Source organism: Oreochromis niloticus, linkage group LG18 (assembly GCF_001858045.2).
Source record: "Oreochromis niloticus isolate F11D_XX linkage group LG18, O_niloticus_UMD_NMBU, whole genome shotgun sequence".
Taxonomy (NCBI): Eukaryota; Metazoa; Chordata; class Actinopteri; order Cichliformes; family Cichlidae; genus Oreochromis; species Oreochromis niloticus.
Window position 1 is genome coordinate 35,736,152 of NC_031982.2, and position 27,340 is coordinate 35,763,491.

At 41.3% G+C, this 27,340-nt stretch overlaps 2 protein-coding genes across 3 annotated transcripts in view; one reads left to right on the forward strand and one right to left on the reverse strand.

The window, feature by feature from the left end:
- Positions 1 to 27,340, reverse strand: part of LOC100704393 (zinc finger protein OZF) — an 883,579-nt gene that overhangs the window by 210,476 nt on the left and 645,763 nt on the right. The window lies entirely within an intron of this gene.
- LOC109194161 (uncharacterized) lies at positions 23,263 to 25,890 on the forward strand. The gene is made up of 4 exons (XM_019347408.2): positions 23,263 to 23,425; positions 24,789 to 25,100; positions 25,233 to 25,307; positions 25,667 to 25,890. The coding sequence occupies exons 1-4, from the start codon at positions 23,263 to 23,265 to the stop codon at positions 25,813 to 25,815; spliced, it is 699 nt and encodes a 232-aa protein (XP_019202953.1). The 3' UTR covers positions 25,816 to 25,890.

Sequence of the window (27,340 nt, forward strand, 5' to 3'; positions counted from 1 at the left end):
CATCCACATTTTGACTAGGCCTACACATTCTGGCCATGGTCTGCCAGTTTCTTCCATTGTTTTTCTGAGCCTTTGTTTTATAGTGCCATTTGTTCTTTCCACTAATCCTGCACTCTGTGGATGGTAGGCACAATGGTGTTTTATACTGAAACCTAATGCTTCAGATACTTTGCTGATCACGTCATTTACAAAATGGGTTCCATTATCTGATCTTATCAGAGTAGGAATACCATATATTGGAATGAAATGGTTGCATAGACACTTTGCAACTGAGATTGCGTTTGCTTTTTTAACTGGGTAGATTTCTGGCCATTTTGAGAAAACATCTATAATTACTAGAGCATATTTTGAACCCTGACACTCATTCAATTCAATGAAGTCCATGTGAATTGTATGAAATGGGTGAGGTGGTGTAGGAAAATGTCCTCTTTTTGGCCTTAAGTTACCTTGGGTATTGTGTTTTTGGCAGGTCATACATGTTCTCACATATTCTTTTGCTGAAGTTTCAAAATTAATAATGTAAAATTGTCGGTTTCTAATAAGGACCATTCCTTGGATCACCCCTCCTGATGAGCCATGGCTCAAAACCATGGCTCACTAGAGCGGCTGTTTTGTGTAATGATTTGGGAAGAATGGGCTTTCCTGCTATTTTCAATATGTCATCAGTGTCTAGTACTGCTTCGTGTTTTAGCCATTGTTTTCTGTTCTTTAGGTGGTGCTTTTTGTTTGTCCTGCAGTACAGACAGTCGAATGGTGTGATTTTCATGAGTTGTTAATAAGACTGTGGTTTTTATGGCTGCTGCTGTTTTTTCAGCTTTGTCAGCAAAATTGTTTCCCTTTCTAATTTCAGAGTCATCCTTCTGATGTGCTGAACATCAGAAGCATATTGCTAAATGTCGTATCACATGACGAGTTTCCTCCCATGTAAACAGATGTGTGCCATGATAAAATCTTCCTCCACACACCAGAAACAAGAAACTAATTTCAACCCTCTGTTACATCTTATTCACTTATTTTATAATCCAGTCATTTTTTAAAATCTAGTATCAATCAACTAATTTGCATATCAGCTCATAATGCGCTAAGTTGATAGGTCAACAGAAATGCACGTTCAAAGAGAATTTCCTTCATACAGTAAATTACTTGTGTTGCATCAATCAAACACAATTTATTGTATTACCAACTAAATTTATTGTCTGATTACTGCTTGGTCATATCAGACTCTCTCTGTCTTTATTTATTCTTCTCTGTTTTCACAAACGTTTCACCTATTGTCAAGCTGAAGAGTTAAATGTCAGCGGTGGATAAGTTCAGCATTTGATAACAAAACTCTGTTAAGTTTTTCCTGCTGCAACACCAATGAGAGATATAGGCGCATGTATAGTGTGTGCTATAGTGTAAGCTGTTCTTCATTGCATGTATGTGTGTTAGTACGCTTGCATGCAGGGCCTGTGGGCTGTCTCACCCAAAAGGGCATTTTCTTAACAGTTGCCTTTCTCTCATGTGTGTTAAGAAAGGCAAATGTGCTATTAGCAGCTGTGAGATTATTATGCTGTCATATATTACATTATACCTGTAATCAAAATGAGTGAATCATGACACTGCTGTAGGCCACATCATACTTCTTGTGTAATCAGTATGTAGTTTTAGTTTGCATCATACTTCAGAGTTAAAAGAATGTGAAAATCATTAGATTAATTAGATAGGTTTGTATTATCCTATACTGCTGATTTACTGTGAGTGAGTTAGACTATTTCATGACATTTCATACTGCTGAGTTATAAAGAGACTATTGTGTTCAGAGAGTCAGGGCCTTTTTTTTTTTTTTTTTCCTTTCTCATTGTAGAGACAACAGAGCACATTGCACGGGGGCAGAAAACAGGGAGCCAAGGTCTTAACTCAGGCTCACTGACAGAAAGAATGTAAATGCTCAGTTTTGTGGCTGTGGCACATTTTGTATGGCTTCTTTTCTTTTGTTTAGTAGCTTTCTGCCTTCACCTGAGAGGGTGTGCCCTAAGTATGTGACTTTATAATTAGAGTTTATTTAAAGGATGCAAAAAAGGCTGCTGCCAAAGACAAATCAGAAGTGTGAGGGAAAAAAAACTGAGCCCACAGACAGTTGCATGTTTGAGCTTTAATAGCTGTTCACCTCCCTGTTCTTATGTAGCTCCTGCTGTAAAAAATGTGTAACCTGCTCATCAGCTTAGCAGTGACCATATATTTATTTCAGCTTCTCAATCTTGTAGCTTTAGCTGTTGTATACAGGGTTTAGCTTGTTAGTTGTTAGTATAGGTGTGCTCTATATCTCAACAATGTCTCATCTAGGATGACAGGTTTTCAAGCAGGTCAAGTGCCTCTATGCACTTAATTAGTTTAGATATTTTTTTTATTTTCTTCATCTCATATGTCATTGTACTGAATTTGAGCAACCTTAAGCTTGATGCAGATTACTTCTAACAATTATCCACCTCACATCATAGCTGACTGAGGTGCCTCTTCATATTAATATTATTTCATTATCAATGCTATTATCTTTATATAACAGCAATAGTATATTACAATATTTTATTTATATTTTATTTTGTATCCACCAAGGGCTGGGGGTGATCTGCAGTTTCACCCTTTCCCAAGCTGGAGACATTTACCTTTTCACACACTTTCCTTGGCTGAACAATGACACAACCTTAATATACCTTATGCATCTCTCTATTTTATTTAATATGTGTTTGTGTGAATTATCTGCTTTCATTCATTCTATTCATGCTGGGCATGGTCTTCGTCCTAACTATGTGTCATTGTTAATACCAGTTTACAGGTTGTTATCCTTGCTATCATCAACTTGAATACATTACAGTTAAGTTCTAAATCAATTTAGCCTTTGGTTTATTTTACTTTATTCCTCTTGTATTTATATGTATTCAGTCGGGTCTGTTTCCAGCCCTTTTTAAACTTCTACTTTGATCTTGAATTTTTCACTTGGTGAGGGATTATTATGTTCTTCCTGATCTGAACTATTCTCTTCACCTGAGCTGCTATCCTGTTCTGAGTCGATGGCCGTTTATCAATGCCCAAGTACGCCAGTACGTACTCGCGTTCTCGGTGAGTACGTACCTGCCGAGAACGCGAGCACGGACTCGTCGGCCGTTTCTCAATTCTCAAGTACGCGAGCACGGACTCGTGATTTGTACAGTCGGAACACCTGCGTACGTGATGATGTCACAGGTCCGGAGTTTTTACTGCCATCCCCTCCTAATTTAACTGTGAGTAACATGTTATGAAGCTTAACTGTAATCACAGCCAAACCGGTTTACTCAGGAACAAATAAAACACTGAAATAAACCAAACATTAACATTTAGAAGTGATCTAAGTGACTTATATATCATTTGTAACCTCAGTAGTGAAACCTCTATTAATAAAAGTAGTGTACATGTACATACGTGTACATACCTTAATAAAAACAAGCAGGTGAGATGTTAGAACGCTTTTATTTCTATTCTAGTGGACACTCAATACTATACACAACTGCTGGGGTTTCTTTAACCTGAGTAGTGAGAAGTCCGCGAGCGGTTTGGGGGGGGGGTTGGAAACGATGTGCCGGGAGTCCGCTGTTGAGTTTTGGACGAAATGCATTCTGGGATATTTAGCTGTCCCAAGTCTACACCGATGCATGCTCGATAAAACGGGCGGATCGAGAACACATCCGGGACTTTTTCGCGTTCTCGGCTTGATGCGTACTTCGAATTGGAACAGTACTTGGTCTCCGACTGATGACGTATCACGAGTACACGAGAACGCAAGTACGCACAAGTACGCATATTGAGAAACGCCCACTGTCTTCTTTGTTTGTTAATGCTTTTACTCTTTTTCGCCTGTCTGCCTCTCCATTCCTCTCCCCTTCTTTTGGATTGTTCCTGCTCCGGCTTGTTGTTTTTCTAACCATCCCTCATCAGGTGTTAATTTTGCTTGTTTATTCCCCATTTTTAAAGATTTTGCTGGGCCTTCACTGACACGCTTGACTTCAGAGTGGTTTACTGATACAGCCTTCGACTTCACTTCTAAAAAATGAAGCGGTATCAGTTTTATGAGATGAAACTCAACCGTTCTCCTTTGTCACCAGTACGTGAGCCTCAAGCAAACAACAAAATAAAATAAAATGGAAGTAGTTCAGCAGCGTATTGTGCTGTAAAATCAACTTACTCCCAAACACACATATACATACACACAGATAGACATTTGTGCGCTAATTTGTCACGAAGTATTTCACGGTCACTTCTAGAACCAGTCTAAACACAGTTCCTTTTGGCGAACTTAAACCTATTTTACTTTGTCAAAATATTTCAATTTGTCGAAACGTATTTTAATTTGTCACAAAGTAATTTTGGCTACTTCTAAAACCAGTCTAAACGTATTTTACGTTTCTTTCAACAAAATAGTGTTTCTCACCCTCAGACGTCTCACTGGTGGTTCGGATCGCCAGACTGAATCCCACCGCCATGGACCAGACTAAAAACACCGGCCTGGACCCGAATTTAATGTCCCAGGTCTTTCGGCCTCGTCTAAGAGGGCTGTGCACAGACTTCGGTGCTGGCTTCCCACGGCGGCAGGAATCAGTGCTGGATCCTGGAACAGAGTCACAGATAACAGTTCTGATGTTTCTGCCCCAGCTACGAAGGACCAAAATAAATGTCAGGAGATTTATTCTAAAGACACTTCTTCAGCTAAGAGTCTAAGAGGAGAAACACACAGACGCTGCAGCATTTACTTGTATACAAGGGCGATCACAGAACGCCCACACCAGAGTGGGGGCCCTGGGATGCGCGCTCTGTTCTTGCACTTGTCTTATACATAAGAAAAATGAATACATTTGACGTGAGCATGTGCGTATGTGATTGTGTGCAGGGCTCGCAAAATCGCTAGCCCGACGTCCCGGGGCTAGCGATTTTTCCGGTCGGGTTACCAAAATCTATCTCAGCCCTGCCCGTCGGGCTATCATAGGAAGGAAAAATATGTGTCAATGCTTTTGCATTCTTTCGCAAACATAGCTGGGTAATTATGTCATTGGCATCGATGAGCCACTGTCAATATGTGACATATTGAAATCGCCTTTGAATTAGCGCTTGTTTTTTGCTTTCACTTTGCGATCGCGCGAACGGTGTGTAGAGAGCGGCAGCACTGATTGGTGAGTGACAGATTAATTGCGCACCAATTCCTCTGACATCGTCTTATCAATCGTTAGCTTACTATTCAAACATGACAATTGAAATCTCCCACAGCAAGCTTAAACATGTGAGAGGTTGATTGCGCAGAGAATCGCTGACCATTATGTAAGTACATGTGTAAAAGCAGCAGGATTTACGCCGGTATTTTAGTTCTGCTGAGCCAAATAAGACAGGTCAGGGTGAAGAAGGGACAGCCAAATAAAAGCCGACCACAAAACGGAAAAGTTAAGACAAATCAGACTATGAGGAAAAAAGAAAGCGCAACTTTTTTGGTTTCATGGACAAAAGAATTTCTGTGGTTGGAATATGACGAGCTAAATAACATAATGTTTTGCCGGGTGTGTCGTGAGTTTCCCTCGATATCTGAGTCGACAAGCGCCTTTGTTACTGGGACCAGTAACTTTAAGAAAGACCCGATCAGAACCCATGAGAAATGCAAGAAATGCATTATTGCTCAGTCTGCAGTATTTTTCCCAGAACAAACACCAATTGCAAAAAACATACTAAAAATAAACCAAGCACAAGCAGAAGTCCTGAAAAATCTGTTTAGAACAGCGTACTATGTTGCAAAGAGTGAACTACCATTGGCCAAATTTAGCAGTCTTTGCAAACTTCAAAAAGCAAATGTCCTAGATCTTGGTTCCACTTACCTCTTACCCGTGATTTCAGTGGAAATTTCAAATTCAGTATCTGACACAGACTGATTCATGGTCTACACCAGGGGTCGGCAACCCGCGGCTCCGGAGCCGCATGCGGCTCTTTAGTCCTTATACTGCGGCTCCGCGTGAGTTTGGGAAAATAAATTAGAAGTATTTCGCTGAAGTGTATTTTATTTATGTTAGTTCTTTTAAACTTGTAGTTCTAAATTGGAAGATTATTGTGATATTGAAATATAAATATAAAATTATATTCTATTATTTTTTCCTCGCTCAATATAAGCGTCACACTCGCGGAAGCCGGTGTACCCGCCGAAACGCCGTGCATTTATCGAGACTTTCAACCCCAGGTAGGCCAATTATGGATCTTCGGATCCACATTATGTCGGCAGCTCCACCGTGAACTATGTTAAAGACAAACACTGCTCACGCCTCACAGACTACAGATGACAGCTTACAGTCCTGCCTAACTGACTTCGCACAGCACCGATTAGCAGACGCTGTGCGCAGAGGTTCAGGAGCAAAGTCCCATTGTAAACACATCACGGCAGACCCGACGATGTTTGCATGAACGCGCTTTTCAGCATCTCTTTATTGAGCACTTTTCACACACGGTTGCTGTACGCATACAGCCGGCTGTAGCTTCGCAGCTCACAGCCCGACATACACCACCAACAACAACAGCACAGATAGCGCAGACGTAAAGGCGGCAAGGCGTGATTGTGGGTGCCGCTCAGGTGCGTCCGCCTCCCCTGCAGCGGCGCTGCAAACCACGCCCGCCACACACATTAACCTGGTAAAATACATATTTAGGCAGAATTTTGCAAATATCTATTTTTCATTTTTCAGCAGCATAGAGTTTTTTTACCAATTATTTTTTAAGAGTCAGGTCAAGGCTCCAAAAGCCCAAAGGAGATATAAGGGTGGCGGCTGACAACAGTTTTTGTTTGCTACATGGATCATTTTAGTTCAGCTGGGTGTCTTTGCTTTTGTTATATTTCTTTAAGAGTTCAAAATGTGTTGATTACATAAATAAAATGTAATTTTCTCTGTAGCACTTCATGGATTTCATAAGCAGCACACCTTAGTTGTTCACACAAAGGTAGAAAACAATATATACAGTGTTATCTTCATTTTAGATGTCAAAAAGTATTTGCGGCTCCCAGTGTTTTCTTTTGCGTGGAAACTGGGTCCAAGTGGCTCTTTGGGTGTAAAAGGTTGCAGACCCCTGGTCTACACAGTTCTTGCAAGTTCATAGAAATTTCTGTTCAATTAGAACCAAGTATTTGAGTTGATGATTGTAATTTTTATACAGTTGTTGTAATTTGTGTTTTAACTATTTTTTGATTGGTGTTTTGTTTCCTTTACAATATTATACATTGAAGTATAATATACATTAAAGTATAATATTGTAAAGGAAACAAAGCATCAATCAAAAAATTGTCCTCTTTTTTTTTTTTAATTCGGGCTACTTAAATTTATTTTGGGCTACCAAAAACTGAAGAGTGCCTGCCCGAGGGGCTACCAGGGATTTTGAAATTTTGCGAGCCCTGGTGTGTGTGTGTGTGTGTGTGTGTGTGTGTGTGTGTGTGTGTGTGTGTGTGTGTGTGTGTGTGCGCGCGCGAGGTCAGAACTGCTTGTTTGACTTCTTACTATCGCTGTGAGAAGACTCAGATACAAATATCAGAACATGTTTTATAAAGAACAATCAGTCCTGAACAATGAAAAGAACAACCAGTTCTAAGCAAGGAAATGATCATCATGCAGCATTCTATCACAAGCAAACTTATATCATTAAAAGCTTATACTGACTAAAAAATACAATTTTCTATTGACAACTCCCCATAACCTGTGAAGCTAGCATCTGAGAAGTGATGTAATTCATACTGCTTGACATCTATGAAGCTTGCTGGCATGTAGCACCTCTTAATCTTTACTTGACACAAGTTATGGAGATCTTGTAACTAGTGATGTGACGTTCTGTATCGAGGCTTCGAAGCGTGTGTCGAGTAATGGAGGGGGCGTTTCCGCGAAGCGCGTATCGAGGCTTGCTTCGTTTATGGGAGGAGTTGAAAATGATGACGTCCGAAGCCTCGCTGCCCGGCTAAACCACGTGACTGGTTCATGAAGCGGTTCGAACTTTGCTGCGAGCTATGACAGCAATATAAACCCCTCAGACTTCATTCAAAATGTGGGTGTTTGATGGAGAGTTACGGTTAGTGAGAGTTTGGAGACAGTTTGGAGAAAGTTTGGAGAGAGTTTGGAGGTTTAGCAGAGTGAGGAGAGAAAGTCAGGAGAGAATGGAGCCAGCTAAGAAGAGGAGGATGTCCTCCCCTGTGTGGGAACATTTTGATTTTATTCCTCCCAACAAGGTATGTACATTTCTACAGATGATGTATTTTCATAATACTGATGGTGCAATACAATTTATGTTAAGCTGTCTTTACTTTTGTACAAGGTGAAGTGTTTCCTATGTGCCAGGGAGCTGGGATATAATAACAACACCTCATCCATGCTTAGGCACTACAAAGCTTTGCATGAGAATAAGGGGAACACCGATTGTGGAGCAAGACCAGGTAAGCCATCAAATGCCATGATAATATAGCATGCAGTAATGTTACTAAATGATAGAACAATATTATACAACTGTAATAAGTTACGTGTGTGATATTTATATTTGTGCTTTGTTTTTATTGTCTTTCCTCAGGAGAACAATCTCAAATAGATGGAGACCTGGTTAGCATGGTGATTGAGGACTCCCAGCCATTTAGCATTGTGGAGGACAAAGGATTTAAAAGATCTGTTAAATCATTAAATCCTAGCTATGTTCTCCCCACTAAAAAGGTCATAAAAGCAGTGAAAATTTAGTTTTTACAGAATAAAATGTGAAGAGGCAGGACTGAGGCTCAAATCCTCAGTGTGTAGCTGTCCATACCCCAACCACACCTCACCTCACAGTAAATGATCATTTCCATTTTAAGCATTTCCAAATAATCATTTTCCATACTGCCAGTATAAATATACACAGTATACTGCCATCACTACAATATACATGTTTTACACACTCCTTTTGTTGTTGACATTTACAGGCTGTGTGCAAAATGCCACACTCTTCAAATTCATGCCAACTAATATTTTCACGTCCACTAGATGTCCTACTAGAGCAAATGAAGCTTCACGAAGCTTTGCGCTGGGGTGAACCAATTGGATGAAAAGCTTCAGTGCTTCATGAAGCTTCATCTGCCCATCACTACTTGTAACCATGACTGCCACTGTGATCTGCACTCCTCTGAAAGTGGTTCATCCCAACTAGCTTTCTCTCGACTCAACTGTTGCAAGATCAACTTCCCACGTAAAACAAATGGTGCTACAAAACCCAAAGGATCGTAGATGGAAGCTACTGTGGATAGCACTCCCCTTCTCGTCATTGGGTGTTTCTTGACAGTTCCTCTGAACTGAAAGTCATCAGAGGATACACACCATTGCACGCCCAGTGCTCTTTCTAGGAGTGGCTCCCCAAAATCTATGTCCAACTCTTTGACACTGTCAGCACACTCTTCCTTCGGTATTGACTCCAATACCTTCTTGCTGTTGGAAATGAACTTGTGTAGTCTAAGCTTGCCTGCACTGCAGAGCTCTCTCGCTTCCTTGATCAGCTCGATTGCCTCAGCATCAGACCTTACACTCACCAGTCCATCATCAACATAAAAATTTCTTCAGATGAACTTGACAGTGCTTTGGTTAAATCGATCCTGACCTTCTGTGGCTAGATGTTTAAGTCCAAAATTGGCACAGCCAGGTGAGGAAGCTGCTCCAAACAAATGGACTTTCATCCGAAAAACTGATGGCGGAGACTCAAGATCACCATTCTCCCACCATAAGAACCTCAAGTAGTCTTGGTCTTCAGGCTTTACATGGAATTGATGAAACATTCGTTCCACATCACACATAATAGCGACTGGGCCCTTTCGAAATCTACAAAGAAATCCCACCAAGGTGTTTGTGAGCTCTGGCCCTGTAAGGAGGTGGTCATTCAATGACATGTCTTGAAATCTTGCCGAGCAATCAAAGACCACTCTCAGTTTCTCTGGCTTTTGAGGGTGGTATACGCCATGGTGGGGAATATACCAAACTGATTGTTTATCAAGCTCTTCTTCTGGGACCTTTTCGGCTTCACCACGACTGATAATGTCTTTCATGAAGTTCATGTAATCTGTCCGATATTTCTGGTCTCTCTTGAGCTTCTTTTCCAAGCACATGAGGCGTTGAACAGCACATGGCTTGTTATTTGGTAGCTCTGGCCTGCTCTGTTTAAAAGGCAGAGGCATTTCAAGATGTCCGTCTTCTTTGTGCCTAATTTCTTCTTTCATTTTAGTCAAAAACCGGACATCTTCTTGCGAGAGATTTGCCTCTTCTCCAAGCCTTTCACTGAAGTCAGATTCCAGCACCTTAAGTACGTCTTCTGGAGTAGTCATCTCCTTAATTCTTGTTTTGCAAACATAATGAACTTCGCTCTTCAACTTACTTGTTACTTTGGGTTCAGGGGTCACTTGCTTTACAATGATGCGGTGACTTACTCCAATTGCATCACTGTAGTGTTCGCTTGGATCACCATAGCTCACTACGCTCCAGCCTACGTCAGTTTTCTGTGCGAAGGGCTGGTTGTCCTCACCACATACAACTTCTCTAGGCATTAGTGCTTGTGGACAGTTATTTTTTTAATTTTTTAACCTGTCCCATTTGGTTCTTTTGCCATCAGAATTATTGTCTAAAGGCGAAGAAAGATGCCCAACGGATTTACTTTACCAAATGGACCATCCCAGCCTTGCCGTAATGGTCCATTTGATTCACCTTTTATTGTTTATTTTATTTTCACTTGCTGAATACGGGACAGACTTAACTGGTGGAAAGAAAGGGGAGAAAGAAAGAGGGAAAGGAAAAAAAAAAAAAAAAAACCTGAGAAGAGGGACGGGGAAAAAGGGCAAAAAACAAAAACCAACAGAATAAACAGACAAAAAATACATATATCGATCACCTGGATCACCTGTTGAGAAAGAAAAAAGAAAGCAAGCAGAAGAAAACGAGAGTAATAAACAAGATCACAATGATATATGGGAATATGACAGTAAATACTAAATATTAAACATTATTGTGCAGCACGTGAGATCGACAGCGCACAGTGTGCTTTGAGGTAGGAGCCAAAAAGGGTGTAGTTTGTGTGTGTGATCACCCGTGTGTGCTCACCCGTGTGTACACCTGTGAGCATGAACGCGCTTGTTTTTAAAAGGTTCCTTCATGTAATGATCTGCTAGAGGGTGTGGGGGGCCACTGCCCCGACCTCCAGGGCATGAAGCAGGTATGGAGGAGATCAAAACTCCAGACATCCAGAGGCCCCCAGAACACAAGAGACCAAGGAAGACCAACAGAGGGGCAGCCGCGCCACTATCCAGAAAGAGCTGAGGAGAGTCCCAGATGAGGGGTCACTCAGCAGCCGCGGAGCAGAAGCCAGGGGGGTTGCAGTGACGTGCCCGTGAGCTCCGCCGGCAGCCAGCTGTGCCTGAGTGACCGAGCCCCGGGCCGAGAGGCCGAGGGCACCCCATCCCCGAAGTGGCCCGAGCGAGCCCCAGGCTCCATGCCCCAATAAGCAGCCGCCAAGGAGTGAGCCGGTGGGTACCTGGGCGCCCACCCCCGGACACAAAGAACCACCAACGCACCGATGTCTGAGGGCGTCTGCCACCGGCAGGGGAAGTGGTGGGGGGAGATAGGCCTCCAAACCTTGGAGGGCCTGAGATGTCCCCAGAGAGGTGGCGTCTGATACCCAACCTGACATATAGACACAGACAAACAGGCACACACAGATACAAACATCCATTCCCACCCTCATGCTCTCATATACAATTACTCAACACTCACCCAACGTGGAGACAGACATAGAGAGACACTGTACACACAATCACTCTCCCCAAGCGTACTCTAAGCCCCGGGTCTAGGTACCCTTGCCCCTGGAGGGGGAAACTGCGCCCAGACCCAGGTGGTGTTACCCTTTTCCCTTTTCCCTGCGGTGGGGAGAAGCAGACCGCCCCGACTCCGCAGCAGCAGGGAGGCCCCACATTCCAGACCCCAGTCGGACGGCCAACTCCTCCTCCTAGCCCCCCCGCTCCAGCAGGCCGCAGAGAACGGGGGTGTAGGAAGACTCCAAACCTCCCTCCACCCGCTCATATGTAGTGTTGATGTATGTGTGTTCTAAGGTGCATTTAAAACCCAGGAGGGCATGGAGCTACCTGCCAGAGCAGCAGGTAAGCGTATAGCCCCTCCTGCTAGCCCTCAATGTCTACGTGTATTTAAAATTGAGAGGTGGGCAACGACGCCAGGGGTGAGGTGTACACCCTGATGGTAATTTGGAATCCGTGTAGCGTGCCCACCCCCAAGATCCTATATGTATGTGTAATGAGAGTGTGAGTAATGTGAATGTCTAAGTTGTGGGATAAAATTGAGGCAGAGGCAGCCAGAAGGGGACAGAGGGGGGGGATGCCTCCCCTGCACCCTGGTGACACACCCCTACCCCAAGGCCCTGCATGTGTGGGTGATTGTGGTGGAGCGGGAAGAGGGAGGCAGTTGGAGATGGGGAGGAAGGAAGGGAGGGCAAGTGACCCCTCCCTGGGGCCAGCTCCCCCGCTGACCCCAGTAGGCACCCCCATACTCTGCAACCCGCCAGGGAAAGGGGGGCCCAGGCCCATCCAGACCGGGGCCCAGTGCAGCAGCGCCACCCGGCCCCACAGAGCCCGGGACAGTCCACCCGACCCCACCACAGAGAAAACTGCACCCACCCCATCATCCACTCATCTTCCAGACTACACAAGACAATAGATGCCCAGGCTGAGATCTTCTTCCACCTCTCCTGTATCTCCCCCTCCTGCAGAGAGAGTTCCTGAAGAGAGGAAATCTCCTGCAGGATGTGACAACCTCCCCCACCAGTTGAAGAGCCCCCCAGGTGGTTCGATGCACAGGCGGCACCCTGCGCCAGGACTGGGCCCCCATACACCCACCCGCCCACAACCCCGGCAACACACCAACCAGGACCCAAGCCCCTGAGGCCCAGCCAGGGCCCCAGCCCAGAGACGGAGTGCCCCCAGAACCTCACGCCCATCCCGGACCCACCCAGGGGCAGCCAGGCTACCAGGTCAGTAACCCACGTCCGTCAGCACAGACCCTCCCCTAGCCCTGCTGCACGCAGCCACGAGGAAACCGTCACCTAAGAGCCAACAGAGCCCCTAATTGGCCATGACCGCTACCCCGGGTTGAGCCCCCCAAGGAAGATGCTCCCGGGGAACCCCCTGATGCCCTAAGCCTGTCCCTACCCCCACACCAATCACAACAGTGAAGGTGGGACCAAACTAAGACCCCCCACCCCCACTAGGTGATGGAGCTGATCAAAGGAGCCCAGAGCAATTGATCTGATGTGGTGGCAGAGGCTGTATCAAGACTAATGTGATCTAATAGATAATTTCTATATTGGTTAGAATTAAGATTATTTTTATTTTTCCAGTTCATGAGGACTGTTTTCTTGGCTATGCACAGGGCAGTGAAAACCATATGGGCTATATTCTTTTCCGGAGTGACATTATCTAAGCTGCCCAACAAACACACTAAAGGGGAAGTTGGAATGTTACATTTCAGACACTTTGATAAGTCTTCACATATCTCGCGCCAAAACTTCTGAACTGGTGGACAGAACCAAAGAGCGTGGATATAATTGTCCGGTGAATTGGTTTGGCAGTGTGAGCAGTTGTTGGTAGACGTAAAGCCCATCTTGAACATCCGATGACCTGTATAGTGCACTCTATGTAGTATTTTGTATTGAATTAATTGAAGACTGGGATTTCTAATTAGATGAAAGGTTTTTAAGCAAATCTGAGACCAGAAGTTTTGGTCAAAGTTAACTGATAAATCCGCTTCCCATTTTGCAATAGGAAGTGATATTGATTCATCTGTTTTAGAAAGCATTCTGTATATTTTGGATAGTAATTTGGGGGTTTTAAGAGTAAGAAATTGAACCACACTTGGTGGTGTTTGTAGTTCAACTTGACCCGGTTTAAATCTCTTTTTTATTATGGATTTAATTTGTTGATATTCTAAAAATCTTTTCTTGTTGATCCCATATTGTGTAACTAGTCTGTCAAATGAAATAAATTCTGTTCCTTCTAGTATATGTTCTAAATATTTGATTCCTTTACTACTCCAATCTGAAAAGTTTATCATATTATTGTTTTGTAATATGTCAGGGTTGTTCCAGATAGGTGTACGTTTGCATGGGATTAATGAAGACTCAGTCAACTTCAGAAACTCCCACCATGCTGTCAGAGAAGAGCTGATGTTGATGCTTTTGAAGCATTCATGTCGTTGGATGTTTGAGCTGATAAATGGTAGATCTGAAATCTCTAGATTATTGCAAAGTGCTTGTTCTACATCTAGCCAAGGTTCATCTAAGAGGGTATGTTTTAGCCATCCAGAGATAAACTGAAGCCTGTTGGCTAAGAAGTAGTGCTGAAAGTTAGGTAGTTCTAATCCTCCTTTATCCTTGATCTTTTGTAATGCTTTTAAGCTTATACGTGGGGGCTTATTTTTCCAAAGGAATTTGGACATATATGAATCCAGAGATCTGAACCAATCTTGCGGCGGTTTAGTTGGGATCATTGAGAATAAATAATTTATTTTTGGTAATACCATCATTTTTATAGCGGCAACCCTTCCCATGAGTGATATGGGTAGACATTTCCACCTAGCCAGATCACCTTCTACTTTCTTTAAAAGTGGGATATGGTTTAATTTAGTTAGATCTGCAAGCTTGGGAGAAACATTAATACCTAAATATTTTATATTTCCCGATTGCAGTGGAGTAGAAGAGGAATTATGGAAGGAGCAATTAATCGGAAGGACTGTAGATTTTGACCAGTTAATCGAGTAATCTGATATTCTTGCAAAAGAGTTTATCAGTTCAATCACCCCAGAGATATTGGTTTGTGAATTTTGGAGAAAGAGTAACACATCATCCGCATAAAGGCTGATTTTATGTTCTACATTCTTGCATTTTATGCCCTTAATTACTGAATTCTGTCTAATTGCTGCTGCTAGTGGTTCGATAAAAATTGCAAACAGTGAAGGGGAGAGTGGGCATCCCTGCCTGGAGCCCCTCAGGAGACAGAAGCTGGAGGATGTCTGGTCATTTGTTCTGACACAAGCTGTTGGGGAATTATATAATATTTTTAACCAGTTGATGAAAGAAGATCCAAAACAAAATTTATGTAAAGTTGCAAATAGAAATTTCCAGTTAACTCTGTCAAACGCTTTTTCTGCATCTAAAGAAAATATAGTAGTTTCAAGGTTTTTACTGTATGAGTAGTCTATCAAATTAAGTAATCTACGTGTGTTAGTTGATGAGTGCCTACCTTTTATGAAACCAGTTTGGTCAGGATGAATTAAGAGGGGGGTTATTTTCTCTAGTCTCTTTGAGAGAGCTTTGCAGATTATTTTAAGGTCTACATTTATAAGGGATATTGGACGATAGCTTGAGGGATATACAGGGTCTTTGCCTGGTTTTAGCAGGAGATTAATGATTGCAGAATTCATATTTGATGGAAGTCTGCCATTTTCTTTGATTTCCAACAACGTTCTGTAAAAAACTGGTGCTAGAATCGTCCAGAATTCTTTGTAGAATTCTGCAGGAAAGCCGTCTGGACCTGGAGCCTTATTATTGGGCATACTTATCAGGGCTTCCTGGAGTTCACCTGATGTCAGTGGCGAATCCAGTGCCATTGCTTGAGTGTCTAATAATTTTGGGAGAGTTATGTTGTCTAAAAACTGATCAATTTCCTTTTTAGATGGGTTTATTTGTGGTGAATACAACGTTTTATAGAAATCCCTGAAAATGTTGTTTATTTGTTTCGGTTCATATATTGTTTTCCCAGATGAATCTTGAACAGCACATATAGTTGTTTTTTCTTTATTTATTTTTAGCAGGTTTGCTAGAAATTGACCAGATTTATTACTATGTTCATAATTTTGTAAGCGTAGTCTTTGTACTAAGAATTTTGTTTTTTTATCAATTATCTCATTTAATTCTAGTTTTGTTTTGCGTATTTTGTTCAGTGTTTCCTGATCTTGGTGGGACGCGTAGGCTTCTTCTAGTGATTTGATGGTTTTTTCTAATTCCTGAATATTTTTGTTTTCTTTTTTCTTTTTATGTGATGAGAAAGAAATTATTTTATCTCTCATCACAGCTTTCCCTGCTTCCCATAAAACAGAAGCTGATGTTCCGGGAGTGTCATTAAAGTCTAAATATGAAGTCCACTCTTTTTTAAAATATTTAATAAAGTCTTCATCTTTAAGCAGTGATGTATTAAATCTCCAGTTTTTACTTGGCGTAGTATTATTCTTGTGCATTAGTGTTAAAGATACAGGAGCATGATCGCTGACAGCTATAGGGTGAATCTCAGTGTCTGAAATGTCACTCAGCAGTGAGCTGCTGACCAAAAAATAATCCAGACGAGAGTAGGAGTGATGAACATGTGAGAAGAAAGTATATTCCTTACTGGTGGGGTGAAGGGAGCGCCATGCATCGCAAAGACCAAAGTCGCTCATATACTGTTTGATTATATTTGTGGACTGCCAATTACGCTGAGTTCCTGCTGTATTGAGCCTATCCATTTCTTCATTTAGTCCAAGGTTGAGGTCGCCTCCAAGAACAAGTGTGCCATCTAAGTGTTCAGAGAGTGCACTGAAAAAACTGTGAAAGAATGAGGGATCATCAACATTTGGACCATATACACTTACAATACATAGCTTTTTATCAAGTATAGATAGTTTAATGATTAAGAATCTGCCCTCTGGATCTATAACTGTATCGAGTACTGTGAAATTAATATTTTTTATGTATTAAAATTGCTACTCCCCTTTGTCTAGAATTATAACAAGCTGAGAACACATTAGGAAACTCAGGTGTTTTAAGTTCATTCGAACCTCTAAGAGGTCTGTGGGTCTCTTGTAAAAGGACAACATCTGCCTGTAGTTTTTTGAGTTGGTTAAATATTTTTAACCTCTTTTCTCTGGAGCCAGCTCCATTTACATTCCATGTAACGAATCTTAGTGCACCCATAGATGTGTGTGTATAACTAGGGGTGTATGCTGTGTGTGTTGCTTAGACAGGTGGAGAGAATACATCACTTGTTCATAAATAAAGAGAGGGAGAGAGAGAAAGAATGTGTGGCCAGATGCTCCCTGAGTCTGACTATGTGTGTGCATATTTACTAATATGAGTACGCTTGGCTTAAGTGTGTGTATCCTATACCACTGTGTGCGCTGTCTGACTGATGTAAATGTGCTGCCGTTGAGCGCATGACTGTGCGTGATCGTGCTGTGCATGTGTGTGGAAATAAAGGATGTTGTTTGTGGATGAGTGTGGAAGCAGGTGATCGAAGCAGTGAAAGAAAGAAAGAAGAAAGAAAGAAACCAAGGACAAGGGTGAGCAGCATAAAAACAAGAGGGGGAAAAAGAGAGAAGAAAAAACAAGAAGAGAAAAAAAAAAGAAGAAAAAAAACCCGGAAACATTCCAATCAAACCATTGACGGAGAGTGACGGTGTTAATACTGCTATGATATCACACCTAAGATGTGATTTGATACTAGTAAGTTAAACAGATAATGCAAGTTAGTGTGAGTGGATGGGGAAAGGGTGTAGCGGATTCACATGTAGAATCCGCTTGTGGACAGTTATACCCAATCAGAAGACCGATTTCACATGTCTGCGACGGGGCAATGTGTTCCGCAAGATGCTCTAAATGAGGCCATGCCCTTGCAGTCTCTGGCGTTGGAATGTGTGTATGATTGGCAGGTATGAATTCACGAGTGTAGACCGTTGGCACTGTGATCTTCTTAGAAGAAGATAACCCTCTTATTTGTAGACCTTTGAGTCTTTTGCATGGTACAATTGTCTCCTTGGAAGACATTGTGGACAGCTTCAACTTGACTGGCTCTGCATTAACATCAAGAGCATCTGCCACTTCTTCAAGAATGAATGAAGAGTCACTTTGTGAATCTAATAGAGCATAGACAAGGACTTCTTTGTTTGAATCACCTGGCATTGATGCATAAACAGGAACTATTGCTGAAGTCTGAGCACTGTTACCATCATGCACAACTCTATTGGATGTGGTTTCTTAAGTGGTGTCTTGCGGCGATTGTGGCTTTCTTTCCCTACTGCAACTTGTCTCGTCATTTTCTTGCTGTTTTGAGCGATCCTCATGTAAGCATGTGGGGTGGCGCTTTGAGCAGGTGTCGCAGACCATCCGGTTGCTGCAATTCTTGGATTGATGGCCAGGACTCAAACAGCCGAAGCACAGTTTCTCATCTTGAATGAACTTCACTCGGTCAGCAACTGGCCTTGCAGTTAGTCTACGGCACTTGTGTAAGACATGCCCTGTTTTCTTACAAAACATACATGTGCTTATGTTCTTCTCAGTGGTGTTAGTTGTAAAAATCCTTGCACTTGCTGCTTGGTTCTTAGAGGTCACTACATTCTGAGGTTTAGATCTTGTCTTTTCCGGCTCCCCTTGCCGCAAAGCATAGTAAGATGTAACAGGGTTGCAAGCAATACTAGCCTCCAATGTCAGGAAAGTTACAAAATACTTGAAATCTGGGAACATTTCATGCTCTAGCTGATACTGTGTGGCTTTTCGGTTCCATCTGCTGCTTAACCAATCAGGCAACTTGGCTGTCAGTTTTTGATTTTCGATGCCGTCATCAAGAATACGCAGACTCTCATTGTGAGCCATGGCACATTCACAACTGAGTAAAAAGTCCACGAATTTCCTTAAGTCAGCACTCTCTCTTGACGCTATTTTTGGCCAGGCATGTAATTTGTCTCAGCAGGCTTTGGCAATCATAAAAGGCTGGCCGTATCGCTCATTGAGCAGTTCCCATGCAGCAACATATGCAGTATCTGAACCAATCAGAAAATAACCTTCTAATGCCTCTCTAGCTGCTGCTCCAACATATTTCTGGAGGAAGAATATTTTCTCTGAGCTTGGAATGTTTTTCTTTTCAATAAGGGTTTGGAAGGATGACTTCCAATGATTAAACTTGAGTGGATCACCACTAAAAACTGTGGGCTCTGGAATGGGTAGCCTATTTGCTGATATAGCCTCAGCTAAGACCTTCACAAGCTCTCCTGTGCTATCTTGAAGCACATGTGTTGGCACTGCATCCTTTGGTGGTTGTGAGTGCTGGTCCTCAGGCTTCACCTGATTGAGTGGCTGCATAACCTTATGTAGATCCAGGCTCTGTGGAGCATTCCCTTGGGCTGGACTGAGCTCATTCTCATCATACACTTGAAGCCTTGCTTTGGCTGCATTCAGCCTTTTCAAATTCTCCAAACGCTCAAGTTCTCTCTTTAGGTTTTCTACAGACCTTCTTCTTGCAGCATTCTCTTCTTGCTGTTTCTTTAAGAGAGCAGCCTCTTGTTTCTCTCTTTCTAGCCTACGTTCAGTTTCTTCCCTTTCTCCTTCAAGACGACAAGCTAATGCGGCTGCTTCTTGGTCTGCAATGATCAACCTCTCTTCAGCTTCAAGGTTTTGCAGTTTCTCTTGGTGGCCCTCTTGTTCAGCCATAATCTGCAGTACAGCCTGTGTAGCTGCATACTCGGCAGCAGCTTCTTGTCTTCTAAGTGAAGATACATTTGAGTGAATAGAAGAAGCTTTAGAACCATTATAGGCAGGAAGCGAAACACTGGAAGCTGAGGATGAGAATACAGAACTATGACCTGGCCAAATCAACTCCTCCGCTGTTCCCTGCATTTCAGATTGAGCATTTTGTACTACAGTCTTAGTGATCGAGATGCAGTTATCCATCTTGCGACGCATGTCATGGGCTGGTTGATCAATTCTTCTGTAATCATCATAAGCAATGTTCAACTCAGATAATTCCCTTTGAATACTGGTGATGTGTTCTTGTAGGATATCACTAGGATCCCGTTTTAACACAGATGCTTTAGCTACCTTAATCAGAGCTTTCCATCGTTCATATTTGCTGTCAAAGCGAAGCAATAGCCCTTTGATTTGCTCTTTCTGAAACTCCTTTCCTTTTTCTGTTAATGTCCGGGCTCTTTCACTTCTACGAGGCCCTTCAGGTGGTGCTATATTTTGCCCGATATTTGATTCATCTGTCTGCTCTAACTCTGTCTCTTCCGGAGCAGCTGCTGCACCCTGAGCTTCTTTACTTGTATGTGACATTTTGATTATTTGTACACAGGCAGCATACAAGAGCAAGCTGCAACAATATTTGCCAATACTGACAGAAGGGGGCTTAACTAAATGAAGTCACTCTCCTTCAAATTAGCCCATACATGTAGAATATTACAGAGTAAGTACACTTAACAGAGTTCTTATTATAACCTGTCACACACCGAACTTGTAAAAGACACTGAACCATAAATACAAACTGTGAATTTCTATCAAAATGTACAAAGTTTACTTCTGACCTTTGAGAGCCAACTATAATTATTCAACTGAACATGAATTTACATCTCTTACGTAAATGCACATTCATATACGTGAAACACAGTGGCTGCCAGGCTATACACAGTCCCTTTTAGCTTCCAACTCTTGTGTCACTTTTCAGACCAAAAACTTTAGAGTCTGACTTATAGACTTCTTCATGAAAACCTTATGAACCTGTGTGTCCTAAACAGTGGCTTATCTGTGTTCCCGTCTTGATGAGCTGTCGAATTTGCGCTGGTAGGGCGAGTATGGGCAGGTCCGAGTTTGACTATCACTCCCTCCAGTTAATACACGACACCACGGTTCTTCATTCACAGATGGATTTATTCTTCCGTCACACTTCTCCTCCGAAACACCATAAAATCCACCGTCAAACTGTCATTACATAAAAGTACAGAATGACCAAACATGAATATTACAAATAAACATTTAAACCCAAGTTAACAAATACGCGATAAACAAACACAGTTAACATACCTCGCTGGCTGCACGTAACCGTGAGGGAATGAGTCCGCTTCAGGAACAAAAACTTCACAAAAATAATTCCCAATTTCTTCTTCTTCTTCTTTACAGCTTTCTTTTACTTTAAAACAGCTTATTTATTCCTTCTTGTGACTTAGTTAAGTTATAGCTTAGCTTCTTTGCACATGCTTTTTTGACTTCCCTTTACGTCACTTAAAGGGGCCTGTAGGCAACACAGAATGAAACTTAGTTCCTACCCCAAAAGGAACAACAATAAATAAAGGAAATAAACATACATGAACACAATAAATTAAACAAATTGAAATACTTTACATTTATGGCAGTTAAATATACTGGAAGGTAAATTAAAACTGTCATCATTAATCACTTCTCTTCACAGTTAGTCTAGGATGACTCTAAGCAACATTTGTCAAATGTTCTGAGTTATGTATATTTACCAATGTCTGAGCCAGAAACACTGGCCTGTCACTGTTATTAACAGCAGTTTTATCCTTTTGGTGCAACATTAATATTTCCCAATTTCTTACTAGTCCATTCATTCTACTCATCATTCCCCAAATGCTAGCTAACTGTGTCTCTGCCTCAACTTTTGCAATAAAGTTTTTGGAACTACTGTTTGCGCTCACTTGTAATGAATTAGCTTCAATAATATTCTCATTTCACCGAGATACAATCTTTCCTGGCCCTAAAACCATTGGAAATATTTCTTCTGCAGTCTGTATGATTACTGCCACCAGCTCTTTGTTACAAACCTCCACCTTAAAAATAAATAAATAAATAAATAAATAAGCAATTGTAGCAGTATGGCAAAGCTGTAGTGATCCACTTGGGAAAATAAATCTGTTGGGCATTTTTCTTGGCCTTCACACAATAATTCTGATTGCTATAATGCCTGACAGGACAGAAAAATTAATAGGCAGGACCTCTTACAGGCTCTTAAGTAGATGTTTGAGGCCACCACTGCAACAACCTTAGTGTTAAATAATTTATCCTGTGTTAAAAGTCGTTTTGTAGGATTTAATTTAGCTCACTGGGATGAGCAAGTGACCATTTGCCAAATATCTGAGAGTGACTGGCCCGGGTCCAAATCTGACCTGTGGCCCTTGGTCCTCATGTCTTCCCCTCTCTCTCCCTTTGCTCTCCTGTCACTCTTCACTGCACTATCTAATAAAACCAAAAAATGTCTTGTCAAAAAGGCTGTTTTGTAGCCTTCCACAAACTTCTCTCAGTGGTTTCTGGGATTTTGTTCAGTTTCTCCTGACAGAACTGCTGGATCTGGATCAAGTTTTTAGGACTCTCTCTAACACTTGGTTTTTAAAGTTATGAACACATTTTTACTGAGCTGAGATCAGATTTGTGACGGACACTCTACTAACTTGACGTTGTTGCCCTTAAACCATTTTGCCACAGTTTCTGAAGTACAACTGTGTGTTTAACCAAAGTGTGTTTAAAACTTCAAGTTCAGCTCTTGAAGGTCTTCAGCTGGTCATGTTGCAGATCCACTGTGAGCGGAAATTCCAATGAAGCTGTTAGAAAAATCAAAGTGATGTTTCAGATTAGTCAATGAGCTCATTAGTTAATAACTGTGTAAGATGGTGTTATGGTCCCCCGATCCTCTGCTGCCTCCCCACCATCTATCTTTCCTCCCTCTGTTTTCTATCTTTGTCTCTCTGTGAGTGTGGCATTTGTGGTGTGTGTGATGTGTGTCAGTGGGGTTTGGCAGTTCTGGTGGTTCCTGCTCCTCCTCGGCTGGAGCACCTGCAGTAACTGATAATCAGCCCAGCACATCAGTTTGGAAGAATTTGACTCCATTTTTGACACAGAGCAGCTTTTACTTTTTACAGAAGCTCCATCAAGCTGCACAAAACAGAGTAAACTCTGCAGTACATGACAAGACATCAGAGACTCATCACATCACTCGCTGGATTCACTGGATTATTTTTCTTTCACCATTATTTGGAACAAAGAAAACAAACTTGACTGGTTTGTGTCATTGTGGTGCTGCATGGCCCACTTTCTCCTGAGATTCAGTTCACAGACAGATGTTCTGATAGTTTTCTTTAGAATTTGCTGCTATAATTCAAATTGATTGTGTGATTAATGGATGGTGAGCCAGATGGGCCAAACCATGATACTATCAGCAGCATGTTTCATTGTAGTGGTGGCATCATTGATGGGATAAATGGACTGGTGCTTATATAGTGATTTTCTATTTTCATGTGGACTAAAGTAGTGGACTGACCAACAGACTGACATTAACATCAGAGCCGTGCTGCTAGTGTGGCTAAAAGAAAAGAGAAGAAGAGACAGTCATGTTGATATGAACATTAGAGAAACACATGATGGAGCTGAAATATGATCCTGCTTCCTCATTTGGACTCATTCACCTCAGCTGACACATTCAACAGCAGACAGGTTTTTGTAGCAGTCTGTCTCACTGTGGGAGTGCCAGGAGAGAGCTACTCCTACGTCTCTGGCCACCCCATCTTGGGCTCTGGAACTAAACTGTATGTAACAGGTAAGAACAAACATTTATTTTCCTTCAGTTGTTTTATTGTAGAAGCTGAAAATGTGTTTAAAGTCAGTTTCTGCTGCTTCAGGCTTTACATGTTAGTTTTTTCATCATTAGTAGAGAATTCATCTGCAGCCATTGTTACATAAGAAAAGCTCAATAATCTCTGAAAACATGTTTAAATCTCACTGAACAACTAAAGTTAATCTTTATTTCTGCAAATATTAGTGACGTTACAAATATTTAGGATTTGATCATCTCAGTAATTCTGCAGCATCTGCTGGTTTTTCAACACAAGATCATATTTGATGTTAAAAAGAAAGTAATATTGATTTACAAATGTATTGTTAGGAAATATTTGCTTTACGTTGAGGAAAAAATTCTTAAAAGCCAAACATTCATGTAGCTACTTCAAAAAGTGGATTTTGTTAAATAAAATGATTAAAATAGATACTGATTAGAAAATTCAGAAGTTATATGATGTTGTGAAAATTTAGGATAAAATGTGACATTGTAAAACTCAGATATGTATTCATCACATGTTTATCGTGTGAGTCTAAATATTTTGTCATGTACTGTGGATTATATATTTTAAATAACAAATATTGAATAATAAATAAAATAAAATAATATAAATTAAGTGATTTAATATTGATAAACCTTGTATTCACAATTTTATTTTGAATAAAAATATTCACACAAAAATTTTTAAGAATAAATAAGTCTGAAAGACAAATATGGTCTTTATGATAAAATACATTATAATAAGAACGTACATTTTATTGGCTGAATTGATTTATGTGGAATTAAAGTGAATTGTGAATTGATTAGTGCAGTATATTATGAAAACAGATGAATGTATTTTTGGAGAGAAGAGTATCTCTGCCAGAAATCGTATCTAAGGACTGATATGGAAAATACATGTTTACTTCAGTTTTTTTCACTTCAATTCCATTTTATTTTTAGAGCATCAAATCACAACAACAGCCGCCTCAAGGTACTTTATATTGTAAGGTATACATTTGTATGAAAAGAAATATATACAATTTAAATTTGGACTGAATTAAATTCTTACTTAAAACTATAACAAACAAACACATGACAAATTAAACTGAAATGAATTTAATTTGACTTTTAAAATCATGCTGAGTGTTCCACATGTGAGCCATGATGACATGAGGTGATGACTGTGTTTGATATGAAGCTGAATCCAGTGTATGTAGTGAACTTTGTGCTGTATTGATGAGTAGTTTAGTGATCAGAGTCCATGTAGTTTCCAGGATCAGACTGAATGCAGTGCAGTGCTGGAAGCTGCTGCTGACTGTGTGAATGTGTGTCTGTGCTGCTTGTTGCTGCTGTCAAACTTCAGATGAGCAGGTAGTGAAGCCCGTGGTGAGCGTGTACCCAGCAGCATCCAGAGCCCACCTGGAGGGGAACAGCTCCCTGCTGTGTGTGGCCTCAGCCATGTTTCCTCCTCTGGTCCAGTTCTCCTGGAAAAGACAGAAGAAGAACGGCGGAGAACCGGAAGAGCTGCCCCCTGCTGAGGGAGAGCAGCTGGAGCTCAGAGAGGTGGGACGCACCATTGCCATCAGGATGGTTGATGGGAGTGATTCTGACACATATAAATACAGCTGCTGGGTGAAGCACGAGGGGGGCACAGTGGAGGCCCAAACACAACAAGGTAATGAAGGCTTGGTGATTGTGTTCAGCAGTGATTCAGCTTCATGTGGAGATGCTGTCAAAGAGAGCAGAGGAGCAGAGGACTGACATTTCTCACTGCAGCTCCAAACATTTGACTCCTTTTCTGTTTCAGAGGTTCCAGCTCCAGCAGCCTCCTGTCCTCCAGAGAGAGAGCCAGCAGACCTGCCAGCTCTGCAGCCAGCTGACTGTAAGATCACCTGCTGCCTCTCTGCATGGACAGCTCCAATGTCCAATGAGGGAGCTGGAACAAGTTTAGGGACTCAGTCTTAAAGTTGCACTAATTGATCAAATCTTCATCCAACAAGCTCTGATAAAGCCACTGTACACTAGCTGCTCAGCACCAAACAGCAGACAGACCATAATATGTCAGAGATCAGTTTGTTAGCTGCTTGTGGAGTTCTTCTGCCCCCAAGTGGACACAAACACTACATCAATTCATCCACTTGAAGAAGAAGCTGTGACTGTTTGTATTTGGACTTTTTCTCCTTGATCTGAGAGGAATAACCCGACTGTCTGTCTGTCTCTTTGTGTCTGTCTGTCCTTCAGTGTCCTTCCAGTCTCAGTGCAGGGTGAAGCTGCTCTGCCTGCTGTACACAGTGCTGATAGTGAAGAGTCTGGTGTACTGCTGTGGACTCTCTCTGCTGATGATCCTCACAAACAAGGGACCGTCCACCAACTGCACACATGCTGACTGACTGTTTTCTGCTCGCCTTTTCTCACCATCAGATTTCCTGGCTCAGCAGTCAGAAACATAAATCAACTTCTACTTGTTTCAATGTTTCTTTATTGAGTATTTGATCTTTTCACACATAATCATCTTAAATGTCTAATATAAATTAATATAATAACCATATTTCATGTGTTTGAATGAAGCGTAGATTCTTTATTTGAAGTTATTTTTTGTACATCTCTGCAGAAAAACTCAGTTGATGCATTCAGAACCCACCATGATACAATAACAGTGTAGTTATTTGTTTGAAGTAAAAATAAAGATTTGAATTTTAAGAATGCGTTTCTCATTTTCTGTGATACATATCTCGTGTGTCTGCGGCATTCACAGATCATAAACTTCCTCTCCTGCAGCAGACGGGCTGTGTGGGTTTCTGCTCTGCAGCCTCCACACCGTTAGCTGTGGCTTTTCACTTTAATAACACAACGACAGTTACAAGCATGAACTCTGCTGAAAGTTATTCAGGAAGCATCTGTGTTCATGTTTGTGAGAGAAACAAAGTGTGAACTCAGAGCTGTTACAGAGTTGATGTTTAGTACGATCACAGCAGGAAAATAAAAGATGAAGTCTAAACATTAAATCCCACAGAACTCACATAGAACAGCATTATGATTTAAAAATACTGAAAAAAGTGTATAAATTAAGACAATAACATTTGTAAAAAATAATTTCACAAGAAACCATCAGTTCAGATCTATACTGAACCTTTTCCTATATAACGTGAAATAAAGGTGGCTTTGATTAACCTGGTTAATTACTCAGACTAGTAAAATAAATACAAATAATAAAGTCTAGTTACAAAATCTAAAAAAAATGTAATTGTTATTAAAATTAAACTGGGACAAAGAAACAAAGCCAAACAAAGAAACCCCGTTTATCAATTTTATGATTCAACCACTGCTGAATATTTATTAACTTCACCCACAAATCATTTCAAATTGTATTAATAATTAATATTTTAATTTTAATCATTTTAATTTAAAAATGGACTGGCTTAAAAAATATTTTTACAAATATGAAATACAACTGCACAGTACTTTTCTAAAGATATCGATTCATTAAAATCCTGAATCGATTTTTAAATATAAATTTATTTTGCCGGAAACGCCAGAATCTCAGGTTAAACCTCACAAAGTTTCGACAATCACCAAACAGCTAAGACAGTAAATGAGAGCAGGTACACGGATTCCGCACAAAGACTTAAACACAAAGCGCGGACCCGCCGACGCATCAGAATTAGTCAAATGTCGGCTTTCTCGCCCAACGACACGGACACACCGTGGCTGAAAGTCAACAGCTCACTGATTCTGATGCTTCGGCGGCCCGCGCTTTACGTCTTCTTTTTTTTTTGCTTTACATAGGCTTTGTCTCTCTCCTACCAAATCTGACTGAACCAGCAGCAAAAGAAGATCCAAACTAAGCTTCACATTTTGTTTCACATAAACATCATCATGAATTTCTGACTTCTGACCAGAAAGCCTAATTTCTGC